Source organism: Mytilus edulis, chromosome 9 (assembly GCF_963676685.1).
Source record: "Mytilus edulis chromosome 9, xbMytEdul2.2, whole genome shotgun sequence".
Taxonomy (NCBI): domain Eukaryota; kingdom Metazoa; phylum Mollusca; class Bivalvia; order Mytilida; family Mytilidae; genus Mytilus; species Mytilus edulis.
Window position 1 is genome coordinate 22548104 of NC_092352.1, and position 15949 is coordinate 22564052.

The 15949-nt window shown below is 30.7% G+C and overlaps 1 protein-coding gene across 3 annotated transcripts in view; it reads left to right on the plus strand.

Moving 5' to 3' along the window:
• LOC139487816 (uncharacterized) overlaps positions 1–15949 on the plus strand; it is a 108282-nt gene that overhangs the window by 2236 nt on the left and 90097 nt on the right. For 2 of the 3 annotated variants that reach the window (XM_071272947.1, XM_071272949.1), the window contains exons 2-9: positions 2766–2793; positions 7616–7709; positions 9863–9963; positions 10794–11024; positions 11432–11443; positions 14330–14425; positions 15090–15223; positions 15537–15744. In XM_071272947.1, the coding sequence (XP_071129048.1) occupies positions 2766–2793; positions 7616–7709; positions 9863–9963; positions 10794–11024; positions 11432–11443; positions 14330–14425; positions 15090–15223; positions 15537–15744 (904 nt within the window). The remainder of the gene's footprint in view (positions 1–2765; positions 2794–7615; positions 7710–9862; positions 9964–10793; positions 11025–11431; positions 11444–14329; positions 14426–15089; positions 15224–15536; positions 15745–15949) is intronic. The other variant, XM_071272948.1, reaches the window with a different exon arrangement.

Consider the following 15949-nt stretch of genomic DNA (forward strand, 5'->3'; position numbering starts at 1 on the left):
TCGCTGGGTGTAACTCTAAAGCGCAACAGGATGCATTTGAATATTTTTCAATTTCAAACTAAAAAATAAGGATTCGCATTAGTCATCATCGTAAATTTTCTGACATTTCTGATATCAGAGACATTTGTACCGTCATCTAATGTGTTATTTACGTTTTCATTGAATATAAATGGAACATAGTAGTAACACGATACTTTATTACCGTCTTGATATACCATATTTAATTTCGTTAATATCTTCGAATTTTAAGTATGAAATCATGCATGGTAAAGAGACATAATTATCATTCCACGTGAGCCGACACCCGTATCTTTAAATATATACATTGAAGGATAACATGAAGTATACTGCACCATCTTAAATAAATATATACGTTGATTGTAGTGTCACTAACTTTTTTTTTTTTATGAAAACCATTTTTAGATTATGCAAACTTGAATTGAATACATTTGGGACACAATATTATAATATTGACGTCAGAATACATGCTGTATTATTTGCAAGAATTAAACCATCCCGTCTTTGAAGATAATGTAAAGTAACACTTTTTGGGTTTTATTTTCTTTAAATGGTCATAATTATATATCCTCTAGTCTTACTTTAACATTGATGTTACACTGGATATCTTAATGTGTAAAGGCGTGGATAATTGAGAAATAAAGTGACATCGCGACAAATTTGACCATTGTCCACAGGGCCATAGAACATTGATTAAATTTTAGATAAGGTTTGAAATAGAATTTTCTTTAAAATAAAATGTTTAAATAGCTTTGGCACGTATACTGGTATAGGACTCGTTACATCACATATTTTCATGTCAGTAACCTGTAATGTTGATTTTGTATTATTTAATATAGTCCGTTAAACCACTACAGCTTCAAGTAAAATCAAATATTTTCAGTAACTATAATTTAGGTTTAATCTCTAACCCAACTTACCAGAATTTTATATTTTTAACCCGTCTTTAGACATGTAAACGGTTTCGTTTGAAGCTTACGACAACTATCTGTCCGGCAGTTTACATCAGTGTAAGCACTGTTTTGTCTTTCCAAACCTTGGACCCATATGTATCATCATGCTATAGGAGTCACAGCGAGTCCAAACGTCTTATAATGAATGCCAATTCGTCACAGCACCCTCATATTGGTGCCATATACTGTCAGATATCTTTGGCCGGAGTGGCGGATCCAGAAAATTTGTATAAAGGGGAGGGGGTGTTTTGACTACCATAAGAGGGGCCCGTTCCTGTGGTTCCCTAAACAAAGGATTTGTTATCACAAGTGGGCAGGCCCCTGACCCTAACCCCTAGATCCGCCTCTGGGTCTTACAGTTCCCGTTGAAACCACAATTTGCCCATTCCCGAAAAAAAGGAGATTTGAACAGAAAAATAAGAGATAATGATAGGTCTATACTAACAAAACCGACATAAAAAAAAGAGTGTGTAATTTTCTAAGCTGAGACTACTAGGAAAATCACGTGATAAAAATAGTCTCAGAGGCTGAGACAGTCACCTGAACAAAATGATCAGATCAATTTTCACCAGGACAGCAAATACTATTATGTTTTTACATGATTCTGTCAGAGACAATCCCCGATTCCCATATATATATATATATATAATTGTATAGTTGTGTCCAGTGTATTTTTATCAAGGACGTATTAGTTATACTTCCTTGATTTTTATCAACCACTAGGAGTTAGTTACTCTTCCCTTCCAAAACAGACTCTTTAAGTATCAGATTACACTGAATGAGGCCACAGAAGAAACTGTCAAACTGTCGTTTTAAACCTAATTTTAATTGATAGCACAGACATATATACATGTCGGTGCTTATACTGATTACTGCAATAAATTTGCATTTATCCTCGGAGCATTTGGACGTGTGCCTTGATTAGCAAAAAATCGTCGACAGACTGGACTATGGAACAGGATAGAAGCAAAAATAGGCTATAGCACATTTAAAGTGAAAAAGAGTTGAAAACTTTAGGAATGCTTACATAAAACTCATATTCTTAAAATATTTTGAATGAAAAAAGAGGGGGAGCAAACAATACCTGCCTTAGTCTATTGAGATTTTGATTGAATATATTTTGTATTCAATAGGTTCAAGGTCAGAGAAATGTCTAAATGTTTAGCATCCATTTAGGTAATGAGGCAAGCAAAAGTTTCACTATGGTTTTTATCAAGAAAACTCGCTTATAAATTCAAATATATTTTATTATTCCAATTAGGGTCCCACAGGGGCATTGCAATGAATAAGTATGATAATATAAGCAACAAACATGAGACATTGTACAGTGTATAACGTGACAGATATATTATATTGCTAATAGACAAATAAAAATAGTTTAAATAACAAAAATACATTAAAAGTACTCATCAGTATATTTTTTTCCTCCTTCCTTGTTATTTGGTATTATGACCAGCAGACCAAATGAGATGTAGAAGGTTAGCTCTGTGCATCCATCAATAATGAGCAAAACCAATACTGTATAGAATGCTATAAAAGAATGGAAATAACAAATATTAAACAATTCAGACAAGAAAACTGATAATTTTACTAAGATAGTCATTGTTTAATTTCACCTTACAGAACTACATACTGGTGCTTTGATCTATTTTACAGTTTTTTTGCAAAATCATAAATTCATAAGTAATTTTATTGTCGCACTCAAAACATCAGGTCCTAAGTATACAAATGACTTACATGGCTTATATGGATATTGACATGTTTCTTTAATTGTTTTTTCTGTTTTACTTTCAGGATCCAATAACATATACCTGTCCACAAGGTTAGTAATCAGGTCTTATTATTGGTTTTTAGTAAAAATATAGTATTCTAATACATTTTAATGGGAGTGATTAATATCATAACAATTGCATTTTTTTCTTTTAGATGTTTTGTTTTTAGATGTTCATTGCTGGTACTTTGAGTACTTTGAATAACAAAGATATGGAATTAAAAGTCTTTAAGACAGCAAGTTAACAACTCATAGTACCACCAATGAACATCCAGAAGTGATTTTTATATTCATTTTGGAGGAGCTCACTGAAGTAAATTGCAAATTATTGAACATGCCAACATGAAAATAGAACAAATTGATGACCATGGCAAAGAAACAGAAATGATTTGATATTAAAAACATTAAGAATTTTTAGTTATAGGTCAGATTTTGACACAAGCAGATATTTTTTCAAGCTTTTATATATGTGTATTTTTTAGTAAGTTAAAAAACATCCCCCATAGAATATAAGTGAAATTGTACTTAGATAGACATAGGGTTAGGAAAGGGTTTGTACTTTTCATAACAAATTAAATATGTTTATTTAGGTGTGGCCATTGTAACTAACTTTATAATCCAATGACATTTCACCATTTTAAACTTACATTTGAGGTTAACGCCTATTGCATAAACAAAGTTGTTGAAGATGCAACTGTATTTATGTTTAAAGATTTGATAGAATTTAAAACGATGAATTTCAGATTTAAGTAGATATTTCACGGTTTAGAATTTTTATGATCAGAGGTAATCTATAATTTGTGTTTAAATTTTTTTTTATGTTTTCACTTTGTCAGTGCATACTAATCATTCACCTGAATTGGTTAAAGTAATTGCTTTTATAGTTTTTATCTTCATATTTCATCAAGTTAAAAAGTTCAGTGTACAGATTTTACTAATAAGCCCGGTCAAATATGGTCATTTAAATTGAGGTCTTATTTTTCGACAACATAATATGACAGTATTAAAAAAATGTAATCTCATTGTATTTAAGGTGGGATAATCCACTCCTGTAGAGAAGTTGTCTAATTATTTGAATTCTTTATGAAGTTTTTTATTGTTGTCAAATTGATTAAATTCTTTGTGGTATCTTCAAACCGGAAGAAATAATAATCATTTAATACGATACATGTAATATAAACCTTTTTTGGCATTTCCAAATCTAAGGTGTTACATGTATTGAATAGGATTTGTGATTAATTTTAAACTGAGTGTTTGAACAAAATGACAAATTGAAAATGCAAATTTGTCTAATATTTGTCTATATGGACCTCCCATTCTTTGTAAGAAGCCTTCTTTAATCTCTGTCAGAATCATGGGGCTCATTGTACTTACACGACATTAGATTTGTTTGACGCTAGTGAACTTACACAAACAACAAACAAATCTAACTGAGCAAAGTGAAATATCTGATTTTGATCAGATTGAATCTTTAAGTGACACTTTGAATGACCTTTGGTCAACTCAGTACATCCCTTTCACATTTTGAAAAGATGTCTTATTGATGTCAAAATAAGCCTTTACCTGCATATTTAATCAAAGAAGGAAGTGATTTTAACATATTTTTTATGGAAAGAAAGAATATGGAATATTAGTAAATGGGAAGATAAAACTTTTCATTGCCTTTAGTGCCTCTAAAATAACCATAAAAACCTGTAAAAAGTATTAAAATTGTGACCAGTGAAGTTTGAAGTCTATAGTTTTCATCATATGTAAGTTACCAACCATAAATGATGCAGACTGCAAGTCCCTTGTTTTGAATGCAGAAAAAGTATGTTTTATCATGTATAAAACTCTGAAAAATTGTTAAATACAATTTAAAGTAGCCTAATGTTACATTTAAATAGTCAAGTTAAAATCTAAAAGTATTTGATTTCATTTGACCGATTTGTTTTTTTTAATAAGGTTTCACTTGCACTACAGGTGTAAGGGATGATAATTTAAAGTTTTGTTGTTGTCAGTTGGGAATTGCATACATGAAGAAGCAAATACAGTTTAACTGGTGATGCAGACCAGAGCCAGTAACATTGATATTTGTGCATGTCAAATTCCCAACTGTTTAATTATGAATTTCTTGCTGCGTTGAAGATCCATCCGTGGCCTTTGGCTGTTTTCTGCTCTTTGGTCGGGTTATTGTCTCTTTGACATTTTCTCCATTTCTATTCTCAATTTTACTATTCTGATATATAACACAAGAAATATTTCTAATTCTTTTAATAAAGGTAAAAAAAATATTTTGGTAACAATACAAAACTATTATACTGGTAATATATTAAAACTTTATATTTAGTGTTATTCTGTTACTTGTTCTATTCAAATGCTGATAAGTTATTATGTTTTATACATCCTCTGTCTATCACAGGATTTAAGACAATAATTCTTTGTATATGTAAATGGATTTTAAAGCTATCACCATTACAAAGGAGATGGTACATTTAATACCCATAATTTTATGATAATTTCTAAAACTATCATTATCATTTCTTTTACAGATAAACCAGGTATTATGTGTAATTATGTGTAAAACTTGTGTGCTTCTAGAGCTTTTGTGTTCATTCTAGCAAGTCATCATGATCATATGCTTACATGGCTCATTGCTTTGTGCTTGTGGGTTATCTGCCTTGAAGGGAAATTAGTATTATTTGCAACTTTGCACACTGTATCCTAGGTTTTTTTTGGTATCTTGTTGGAAACTGCTTATTTGAAACAAATTCATTTTTTTGCACATACATTATTTACACAAATTTAGTTGGGTAACTACCTTTTAAAAGCTTAAAGTTTAAATGTGCATCTTTCTATTGTAATTTAAATTATTTCTGAGACTACTATATGTGTTATTGTAGTCTCAGTTTATTTCAATGATTTAATAGCCCAATTTTGCCGACTTCTGCAATTGGTAAGGTGGCTCACTCATCATTTTTGAAGAAAAAAAGAAAATTGGATGAACATTTTGAAATATATCATTTATTACAATAACTTTTTCCTCCATTCACCTGTTAAAAAAAATCTGAATAGTAGAACTTATCTCATCCTTAAAAAAACAATATCTTTCACTATAATTTACAGTTTTATTTGATCACTACATGTATACTATTTCTTTCTATTTACTTCTAAGTATAGATTTTAGTTGGCACCTTTTTTCAATGAGAAGATATATATGAGATTGTCCAAAGTTATTAGATATCGCTTATCCCAATAAAAACATTTCAAGTTCAATGATAAGATTTTCTACATCACATCAGTGATTATTACAAATACGTAACATATATATGGTCCAAGGACACAGTTGTAGAAGAACACTACACTGTAAAAATCTTTTTGAGATAGAGCAGGTGCGATTTTTTAAAATTTGAATTTTTGTCTTAAAGAAATGCACTACGAAATAACTGTGTTCTCGGGCCATATGTATATTTTAATTTATTTGTTCAAAGTCGATCTTTTCACAAATGATATCGGATACGTTCCTTACGTCGTAACTACAATCCCCTTCCCTTTCATGAATTTGACCTACCGAATTATACTATTTACCGGATTTGTAATCACATAAGCAACACGACTGGTGCCACATGTGGAGCAGGATCTGCTTACCCTTCCGGAGCACCTGAGATCCCCCCTAGTTTTTGGTGGGGTTCGTGTTGTTTATTCCTAGTTTTCTATGTTGTGTCATGTTTACTATTGTTTTTCTGTTTGTCTTTTTCATTTTTAGCCAAGGCGTTGTCAGTTTGTTTTAGATTTATGAGTTTGACTGTTCCTGTGGTATCTTTCGTCCCTCTTTCCTTTCCAATTAAAAGGATTTTGTGAAAAAAGTGTTGACTGACACCTATACATATGTGTAATAAATATATGTAATGCAGTCAGCAAAGTATAGTGGTCTTAAATACAAAAGGAGTTTTGAAAATTTAAATTTACAGAAGTAAAATAGATAGATATATGTAGTATATATGACACAAGATATAATCAGATTGTATGAAACATGTTATTTAACTAGCTTATGAAACCTGTTTACATTTTATGCCTGATTTAAACTTTCATTGACTCAATAAGGTGTAATTCCTCTTGTTATAACATGATTTTATGGATGAAATGTTCTATAAGACATACTTACATAAGTACACACCATTTAAATATATAAGAATTTCTATACTTATTTAAAATCCTGTCGTGACATTTCTTCTTGTGATTTATTTTCTTATATTTAATACTATTGTTTTGTAATACGAAAAGACATTGATAAGTGTTAAAGAATTATGAAGTCTGATATCATGCTTGCCTCTAAGGAAAACACTTACTTTCCCTTCTACTTTATATCTAGATTTGATAGGATGCAATACATATAAGGCTGAAATTCATATGTCTGTTGACACCAACCTGTTTTAATAGTGAAAAATATTTATTTAATGGCCTTCCTTTGGCAGGATGAACAAATTCTTTTTTGACCAACTCAAAGCATATAGTTTCATCGTGTGAATATAAAATCTTTATACCTTTACATTGTTGGGTATCATATTAAATCAGTCACATGGTCTTGATAGTATAGGATTATGTCCCTCTCAAATTCATCAATTTAAGTTTGAAAATGATTGTATGATACAGTATCAGTTTTACCTGACAATTCTGATCGTATTTCATGATGATTTGTAACATCAACATATTATTTTAGATCTAGATTTTTATACTGTTGTACTATCTATACAAGTTTGCTGCAGATGCATTACATACAAAGTATCACTGTTTTGTGTACATTGTGTGTGTTTAAGGTATAATGAGTACAGTAGTAAAACTACAAAAGATAGAACGTACTAGTATTTTGAATAAATTGAGTATTGTATTTCAGGTTGGAATGTGAAGGGTATATCATGTTACAAATTGTTTGGCGTGGCCGATACGGAGAGACAAACTTGGGAGAATGCATTACGGATTTGTCAAGGGTGAGTGAGTTTCAGACCTCTCGGCTGCTTTAAAACTGATACTTAATTTAGAGAAGACTGTTAGTTTGAAACGAGAATATTATATTTTTATCTGGTTTATTGTGAGTTGTTAGAAGAACGTAATAAATAAGAAAGCCTTCAAACTTTTTTTTTCACAGGGAGTTGATTATTTAGGGATCTCAGATGAAAAATTTTGTCCTGCATTTTTTTTTTCTGTTGCAATATCTGTCCTGCATTTTTTTTAGTGGCAATATCTGTCCTGCATTTTTTATTTTTCTCTCTTTTCGTACCTGCATTTTATTAACTACTTTATCCTAACTTTTTTACATCAATTGTCATACTGCATTGTTTTTTTTACTCAAAAATCCTGTCATACCATTTATTTCAAATTTCATACAAGACACCGCCACCCTTCCCCCTAAAAAGAAAATGGCAGCTCCCTTATTTATAAATGATCTGTTATCCATCATTTCTTTCCTGCATTTTAAGAGAGAAACTAGTAATTATCCTTTCAGTTTTATAATAAGCTTTTGGCCATTTGGTAAGGTTAGTGGCAAGTTACTGACAATGCTACAAAAACACCAGTTTCTATTCCTGGGTAAAACTATAAATTATCTGTAAGATATACGTACTTAGGTGTACTAAAGTATAGCGGTTATACCCTGAAGGAAAGAATTTGACTTTTTAAAAGAATAAAACTTACATTAAAGTTAAGTACTTCGACAATGAAAACATTTTTAAATGTAGACATTATTGATCATGCTAAATGGCTGGCAACAAGAATGTTAAGGACATGGAAGTTTTTTTACCTGTTTATGATAGAAGACTTCGTTTAATGTTTACCAAATTATCGCATTTTTTGTGTGTATTTATCCATCACTGCTTTTGAAGTTATTGTGCTTCCTCATTATATAAGAGTTAACATATATTTTTTTCTCTTTTATGTACTTTTGCACATTCTTTAGATTGAACCCTAATATGTATTTCAACAAAATACTGGTTTATGTTGATATAAGAAAATTCCAAGTTTATGTACATTATACTACATTTTGCACTGTGTTTATAAACCAGCTTATAAATTTGTATTCAGCAATTTAATTAAAAAGAAGTTATGTTTATCTATAGAATTAATCTACCCAACTCAGTCAGTCAGTTTAAGGTAAAAAAAAAAAAAAAAGCCTTAGCACTGTGAAAATGCAATAACAGACTGAGATTATTTTCCAAAATAGGGAATTCAGATATTGTTAGAAATAGCAATTAATAATGTAATACAAATCATGGGAGATTTGAAAAAATGCTGCTGGGAAAATCAATTAGTTAGGACGCCAACAAATATAAAATCAAGTCAAACTGATATATTTTTAATGTTTGGGGAAAAACCTGTGTGATTGTAAAATAGAATAAGAAAACTTAGTTAATGTATCTTCCTGGTATAACTGACTGAATAGTTATAAAGTAATGAATATACACCTAAACTTGACAGTATTTCCCACAGTTACATCCATTGCAGATAAGGAAATTGCAGCCAACCATTTACTTATAAGCTTTTATTTAACATCATTATAACTACTGAACAGATAAAATGAATATGGTCAATTTTGAATTTGATCCCCATTTTGTCACCACTGACACCAGTAAAAAAAATATTAATTAAATTTTGAAAATCTTTGACTAAAGTGTTCATAATTTATTGCAAGGCAACAACTGCAGCAGTATCATCAGACAGCAATAAAACTTCTAATCAAATATCAGGCTATTGTCAAAACCTTTGATAAACCCAGTTTGTTTATCATACCCTTATCATCAAGTCATGTGAGAATGCATCTGTTTTATGCTTATTATAAAGTTTAAATGGTATGGCAGTTTTCATATGATTACATTCTGTATCTACCCTCAACCAATTCAGTCCATTTAGAACATTATGCTTGCAATGCATTATTGATATTTTTTAAACAGAATCAGTACCTGATTGCTTTATGTATTCGAGTACCCGCTACTGTGTAACTTTTTCATAGTTAATGTGAATGAAGAAAAATATGTATCACTGAATGAATCTGCAGTTCAATTTGAAAGTGTAAGACTTTCAGACAACTGTTTGTTATATTATTTAAGCTTTAAAAATGTGAAAACCAAAAAAATATTTTTGTTTTCAGGGAAGGTTCCCATTTAGTGACCATCAAAGATTTTTACGACAATGAAGAAGTTGGACAATTTGTATCACAACAGGCTTCTGGTACCTCTGCAGTATGGCTAGGTACGTATTTAAAAATATTGCTATTTTACAATTTTTTTCTTTGATCTTATACTGATAATTTCATTTCTCAGCACAGTAGAGTGATATGAAAAATTATTGCTAGAAACTAAGGGTGCATGTGAATGAAATTAACAATGTTGTCAAAAGTAAAATAGCGATAAACAAATTATCTTTGGTCATGTGAGAAAATCAATCTCGTTGAGATGACCAACAATAATCAATAATTATTATAAAAGGCTTCTGTTATAAAATGGCTAGGTTTCAAAACAGTTACTCAATAGTATTCTGATAAATCTTTATTTTACAGCTAGATTTGTATCCAAAATTTATTTATGTTGCATAACGCATTAATTACCTCTGCAATAAGGCTTGGTGTGTCTAACAGAAAAAAATCCCATGGTATAGTTTTTATGATGATTTTGTTAATCGAAAATGTTACTTGACTTTGACCATACTTCTGGTATCCCTATTAATGACAAATCATCAAGAATATGAATGCACCATGAGAATTAGAAAAATCCTGATAATAAATCACTACTGGTCTTGCTAGAAACAGCTAGAAGAGCAAAACAAAGCTTTCACAAAAATAAGTTATAAAACATAAAACTGTAAGCAAATATAAGTTGCTAATACCAGTATTTCTGCTTCTTTTACCAAGTTATCTCATGTTGTCAGATTATAGCCCTGTTTTAAGAGAAAAGAGGATTTATTTCACTTATAAACATGAAAACAGCTTGGTTTTGTTTTCCCAATAATTTTGAATAAAATGTAAAAAAGAAATAGCTGATTTAACTTAACAATGGAATATATTTTTAAAATTGTATTTCCAGGAATGAACCGTATTGGTATCTCAGACACAGATGAGAATTCTGTAAGATGGAATTCTGTGACAGGACCAATCACTGACTCAAAGTATGAAGGAAGATGGGCTGACCAAAGTCCTGATGTTACCAATGGAGACTGTGCCTACCTGACCATTAGTAATGGACAATACAAATGGCAGTTTGGACGATGTGAACAGAAATTGGCATTTGTATGTGAACGCAGCTCATGTCCTGCAGGTAAGGGGTACTAGTTTGATTTTGAAATAGATTTTTTTTCATCTGAAGAAGAAGTGCAGAACCTTCTTTGGGATGTTAGGAATGGACCTTTATTTTGGCGGGAATTCAGGATTTATGCTTATCCTGACTTTGAACTTAATGATTAATTTTTCAGGATCTAGAAAAGAAAGTTTTTTTTTTTTAATGGAATTTGGGTGACACCCCTCCTGCTGCTCATTGTAGAAGCTATACTTGTTTATGACACATCCATTAAGTAAAACTTGATTAGATTTATTTAAATGCAGAATATTTTGGTAAGTTATTGGGCAGGCTAATGTATCTTTACTTTCTTCAAAAAGTTGTCTTGAATTCTATTTGTGAAACTGATATATTAATATCCTTTTTTTTACACAAATATCTTCTTTCAGGTGGTCAAGCCGGTAAGAATGTGGCACTATTTATGTTTTATTTGTTTTGCAATTTCCCTTTGCCGTCTTATGACCATTATATTCACACCAATCCCATTACTAGCATATCTTTACCATTCCTTTACCAGAAAAGTAACAAAATCTTTACAAATATGGCAACCATTTACTGACCATCACTTTGTTTGGTCTCAGGTGAATAGTTGTCACATTTGTAATCATATCAAATCTTCTTATTTTATATATTTTTCAAAGATTATACTTAGCTGTTAGATAACAGTGTTTTTTTCCTAGAGGGTGTATGTAGGGTGTGCCACCATACACTAATTTAGATCTTATTCCTTTAAAGTTGGAAATTCACATTACCATAATAACAAACTTCTTTCCTTCAAAATAATGAAAATCATCCTATTAGTCAATCAATTTTAAAAATTTGGAAGGGAAAATACTGAATTATTTTTTAGCCATTGCAGTTCATACTGGTCAAATTAAATGACTTTCCTGCAGAACAAATGGTCTCAGGATTTTTGGTTAAGCGATTTAAACGATTTTAATTTTCCTTTTTCGAAAAATTTTCTTTGAAATTTACAAAAATTTAACAGCACCAGTTTTTCTTCAGTATGTTGTGGAATGCAATAAGATTTTGTAGAGTTTTTAACCACCATGTGAAAATATAAAAAATAAGAAGATGTGGTATACATTAAAATTATGTGGATCAGTGACCGTGTGAATATTAACAATGTGGTTAAGGTTGTTTGCATGTGTATAATGTAAGAGCAGCATGTGGAAGCATAATTGATAAGTGGTTGATTTTAAATTCTTGTTTAGTGATCAAAGTAGAAATTTTAAACTATTGCTGCTAATAACCCATATCAGAATCTAACCATAAGTTCATATTTAGATAAATAAAGGCAACATTAGTGGCCTTCGGTTGTTGTCTGCTCTATGGTCGGGTTGTTGTCGCTTTGACACATTCCCCATTTCCTTTCTCAATTTTAACATTCATAAATCAATTGAGAGAAAATAAATCTAGGTTACAAATTAAAACCGAGGGAAACACATCAACAATAAGATGATAATAATGAAACAACAGAAACACTGAAGTGAACAAAAAACAATTGACATTGTAACACACTCAGAAATGAACTATAAGAAAACAAATACCGTTTTCCTGACATGGTACAGGGGTAAAACAAAGAAAATACACTTAATATTTTGTGCTGATGATTGTATGATGTTTTATACTATTGACCAACTTATTTATGGGTTTTGCTCTTACTAGCCCAGTTCACATCGATTTAATTTACTGAATCTCAACGTTGTTTGATGTAGTTAAATTAGAAAAGATCCAAGTTTTACACATTGATGACGATTTATATTCGCAATATTTTTCTACTCGTGAAAATAGCTCATGAAAATAACTTGGTTTACAGTTAGTGAATGACTTAAAATTTGTCTCATTCTATGACTGGCAGATTATGTATATATAGATTATCGGGTTTTCTACACATTGATATCGTAAAGTTTCAGACACTAGCCACAATGTGAACCGTTTTGGCGAGTGAGCGGAGCGAACAAGCTAAAAAGTTTCACATTATGTTGAGCTGCTGATATTTTACGATATCTATAAGAAGAAAACTTGATTATCTTTTTATCGTTCTATTACTGGTCTTTTCCCTCTTCCCAAGACAGTTTTACACTTGACGAAAGCAAGCTGATAACGTCTCCTCTCCCATTGTGACGTCACTAATAACTTCTCCTCTCTGTTGCTGATAATGCCTGGTCTCGTTTTGAAGCCTTGATACGAGAATTATGGAGTGACAGAGTGGGGTAATATACGTGTAGGGAAGGACGAAATAATCATAGACATGCTTGATTACAAGTTTGTTTGATATTTAAGGATCTAAACAGAGTTAACATAACCTCTGTTTAGAATCAACATTCAAGGACAACTCTATCAATATTCAAGGACAACATTCTTTTTAAAAGATGTACACTTGAAATGTTGCTTAAATTACATCCAACTTTTTATTTGTAAAAGTTTTAGTGTTAACATTTTAATATTCCAACATTTATTAAGGAATAAGACATCATCTGAGCAAAAAATTCATTCTCAGTCATATTATCATATGAATGAATATGAAGACAGATTTTTTTATAAACAATATCGTTTAAATAACTGTGCACCTTTTTCTAAAAGTTTGTTTTGATGATTGATAGCAAAACATTTGATTTTCAGTTTTTGTTTTATAATTCTTTTATGCATAACTGAACTACAAAATAATTAATTAGGGGTAAGATTTTTATGTAAAATTTAGAGTCATATTTACTTGATGAATTATAATTTCATGTGAGATTGACATGCACTAGTTATTTGATGAAGGGGGAATAAGAACATTAAATCAAGTAATTATGTTTAGTAATTTACAAACATACAAATATTTGTTTAATGTCATTCAGTTTTTAAAACTTTACAAATCATTTTGGGGGACTATTATTTGTCACTTTTAATTTTGTCAAAATATTATTAAATAACAACATGAAAATTATGAGGTTTCCTCCTGCAGTGAATATTGAAGGCAACATCTTAGACAAAATACAAATATAAGGTTTATATTTTGTTCTATTTTTCTAAAACATATAAAAATGTATTTCTTCCCTTTTGCAACAACAAAAATTAGATATTGAAATCATGCACAGTATTTCTTCTTTTTCTTCAAAATATCTATACTACAAGATTTAGAACATTTACTAGAAGATACAGATCATTTCAAACAGAAATATCACTTTTTAATTTATATTTTTTATGTAACCACTCCCATTAAATCCACATCGAAATTCCACATTTTTGACATAATTAAAAGTCAGTGGAAATAATTTTATATTTTTTTTTAATTATAGGCAACTTTTTCTGCAACAATGGTAAATGCATTAGTAACAGATGGAAATGTGACGGGGAAGATGATTGTGGAGATTATTCTGATGAAATAGATTGTGGTAAGTAGGTCACCGAGATCAAAACTTGTATTGTTATACATGTAGTAATAAAAAAAAAAAGTGTTAGTAACGGTTAGAAATGAGATGGAGAGGATGATATTGTAGATTATTCTGAAGAAATAGATTGTGGTAAGTAGGTCACTGTGACCAAAACTTGTATTGTTATAGCAATACATTAAAGTGTCAGTAACAGATGAAAATGTGATTCGGAGGATGACTGAGGAAATTATTCTGATGAAATAGACTGTGAAGTAAGTGGCTCACAGTGACCAAATCTAAGATACCTAACGTATAGGAACTTTTGAATTGCATATATCTTGGTTAAAATTTTTCACTTACATTTCCTGTCAACACTGATGTTGTGAATGTTTTGCTACTGAAGGTTGGTGATTCTCTCCAGACACTCTGGAAACTTCCATCAATAAAAACTGACCACCAAGTAAAAGCCAATAGTACTGAAAGTGCTGTTAACCACCAAAGTAGTATATGAATCCCTGACATTTCCCCGAATAATGACAGTAAGTTTAGCTACAGCATTGTTACTTTCAATGATATCAATTAAAACAGCAGAACAAAGAATTATTCCTACAGGCCATGTAAGTTTTGTATACATGGTTACAGTGGCAGAAATTTTATCCATTTACAAATGCTGCTTTCTTTATAGGCAATAAGTGTCATACAGTTTTGACAGTACCATCAGGAACCATTAGATCAAGTAACTATCCTAATCCATATACATCTTCATCGGTCTGTCTGTGGACCATCATGGGAAGAGAAGGTACCAATATTCTGCTAGAGGTAATAACAAATTTAATTATTTATTGTTACATACATGTACTAATAAAAAAAAAAACTTAAGTCCAAATACAGTATCTGTAGTTAGGAGGATGTGTTTGATTCTTATTGGATAATATATTTTTTAATGAATTAATCTATGAGTTCATTGTAAATAGATAATAAGACAACTTAAAAATCAACAAGTGATGTGTTCCTAACCACAGGAGGAAGTTTCAAAAAGAAAGAAAGAAGAAGACAATCATAAAAAAGAAATATGTCTGGACAATTATTATTGAGTGTATAAAGAAGTTATCATTTTGCTGCTTTTTTTCAGGTTGAAGTTTTTAATACTGAGAAGAATGCTGATGTGGTGGACATCTTGGTAGGTGGCAAAACCGAAGCCACTGCCACAGCCATAGCTAGATTATCTGGAAGTTTGACAGGAACTCATCGCTACCGTAGTTACAATAATTATCTTATAGTAAGGTTCATCACTGATTCAAGCAATGAGAAGACAGGATTTTCCCTAAAGTTTCAAAGCCGTAAGTATTGATTTATTGTGTTGCACACTTTTATTTAGACATTTATATTAATATAGCTTTGGGTAAATGGTTGGTTGATTGAGTTTTAACACAGTGTATAAAAAGTTAAATCACAAAAATACAGATCTCTGAGGAAAATTCAAAAAGAAAAGTCCCTTATCAAATTAAAAGCTCACACTCACCAAACAAATGGACCAACTGTCAT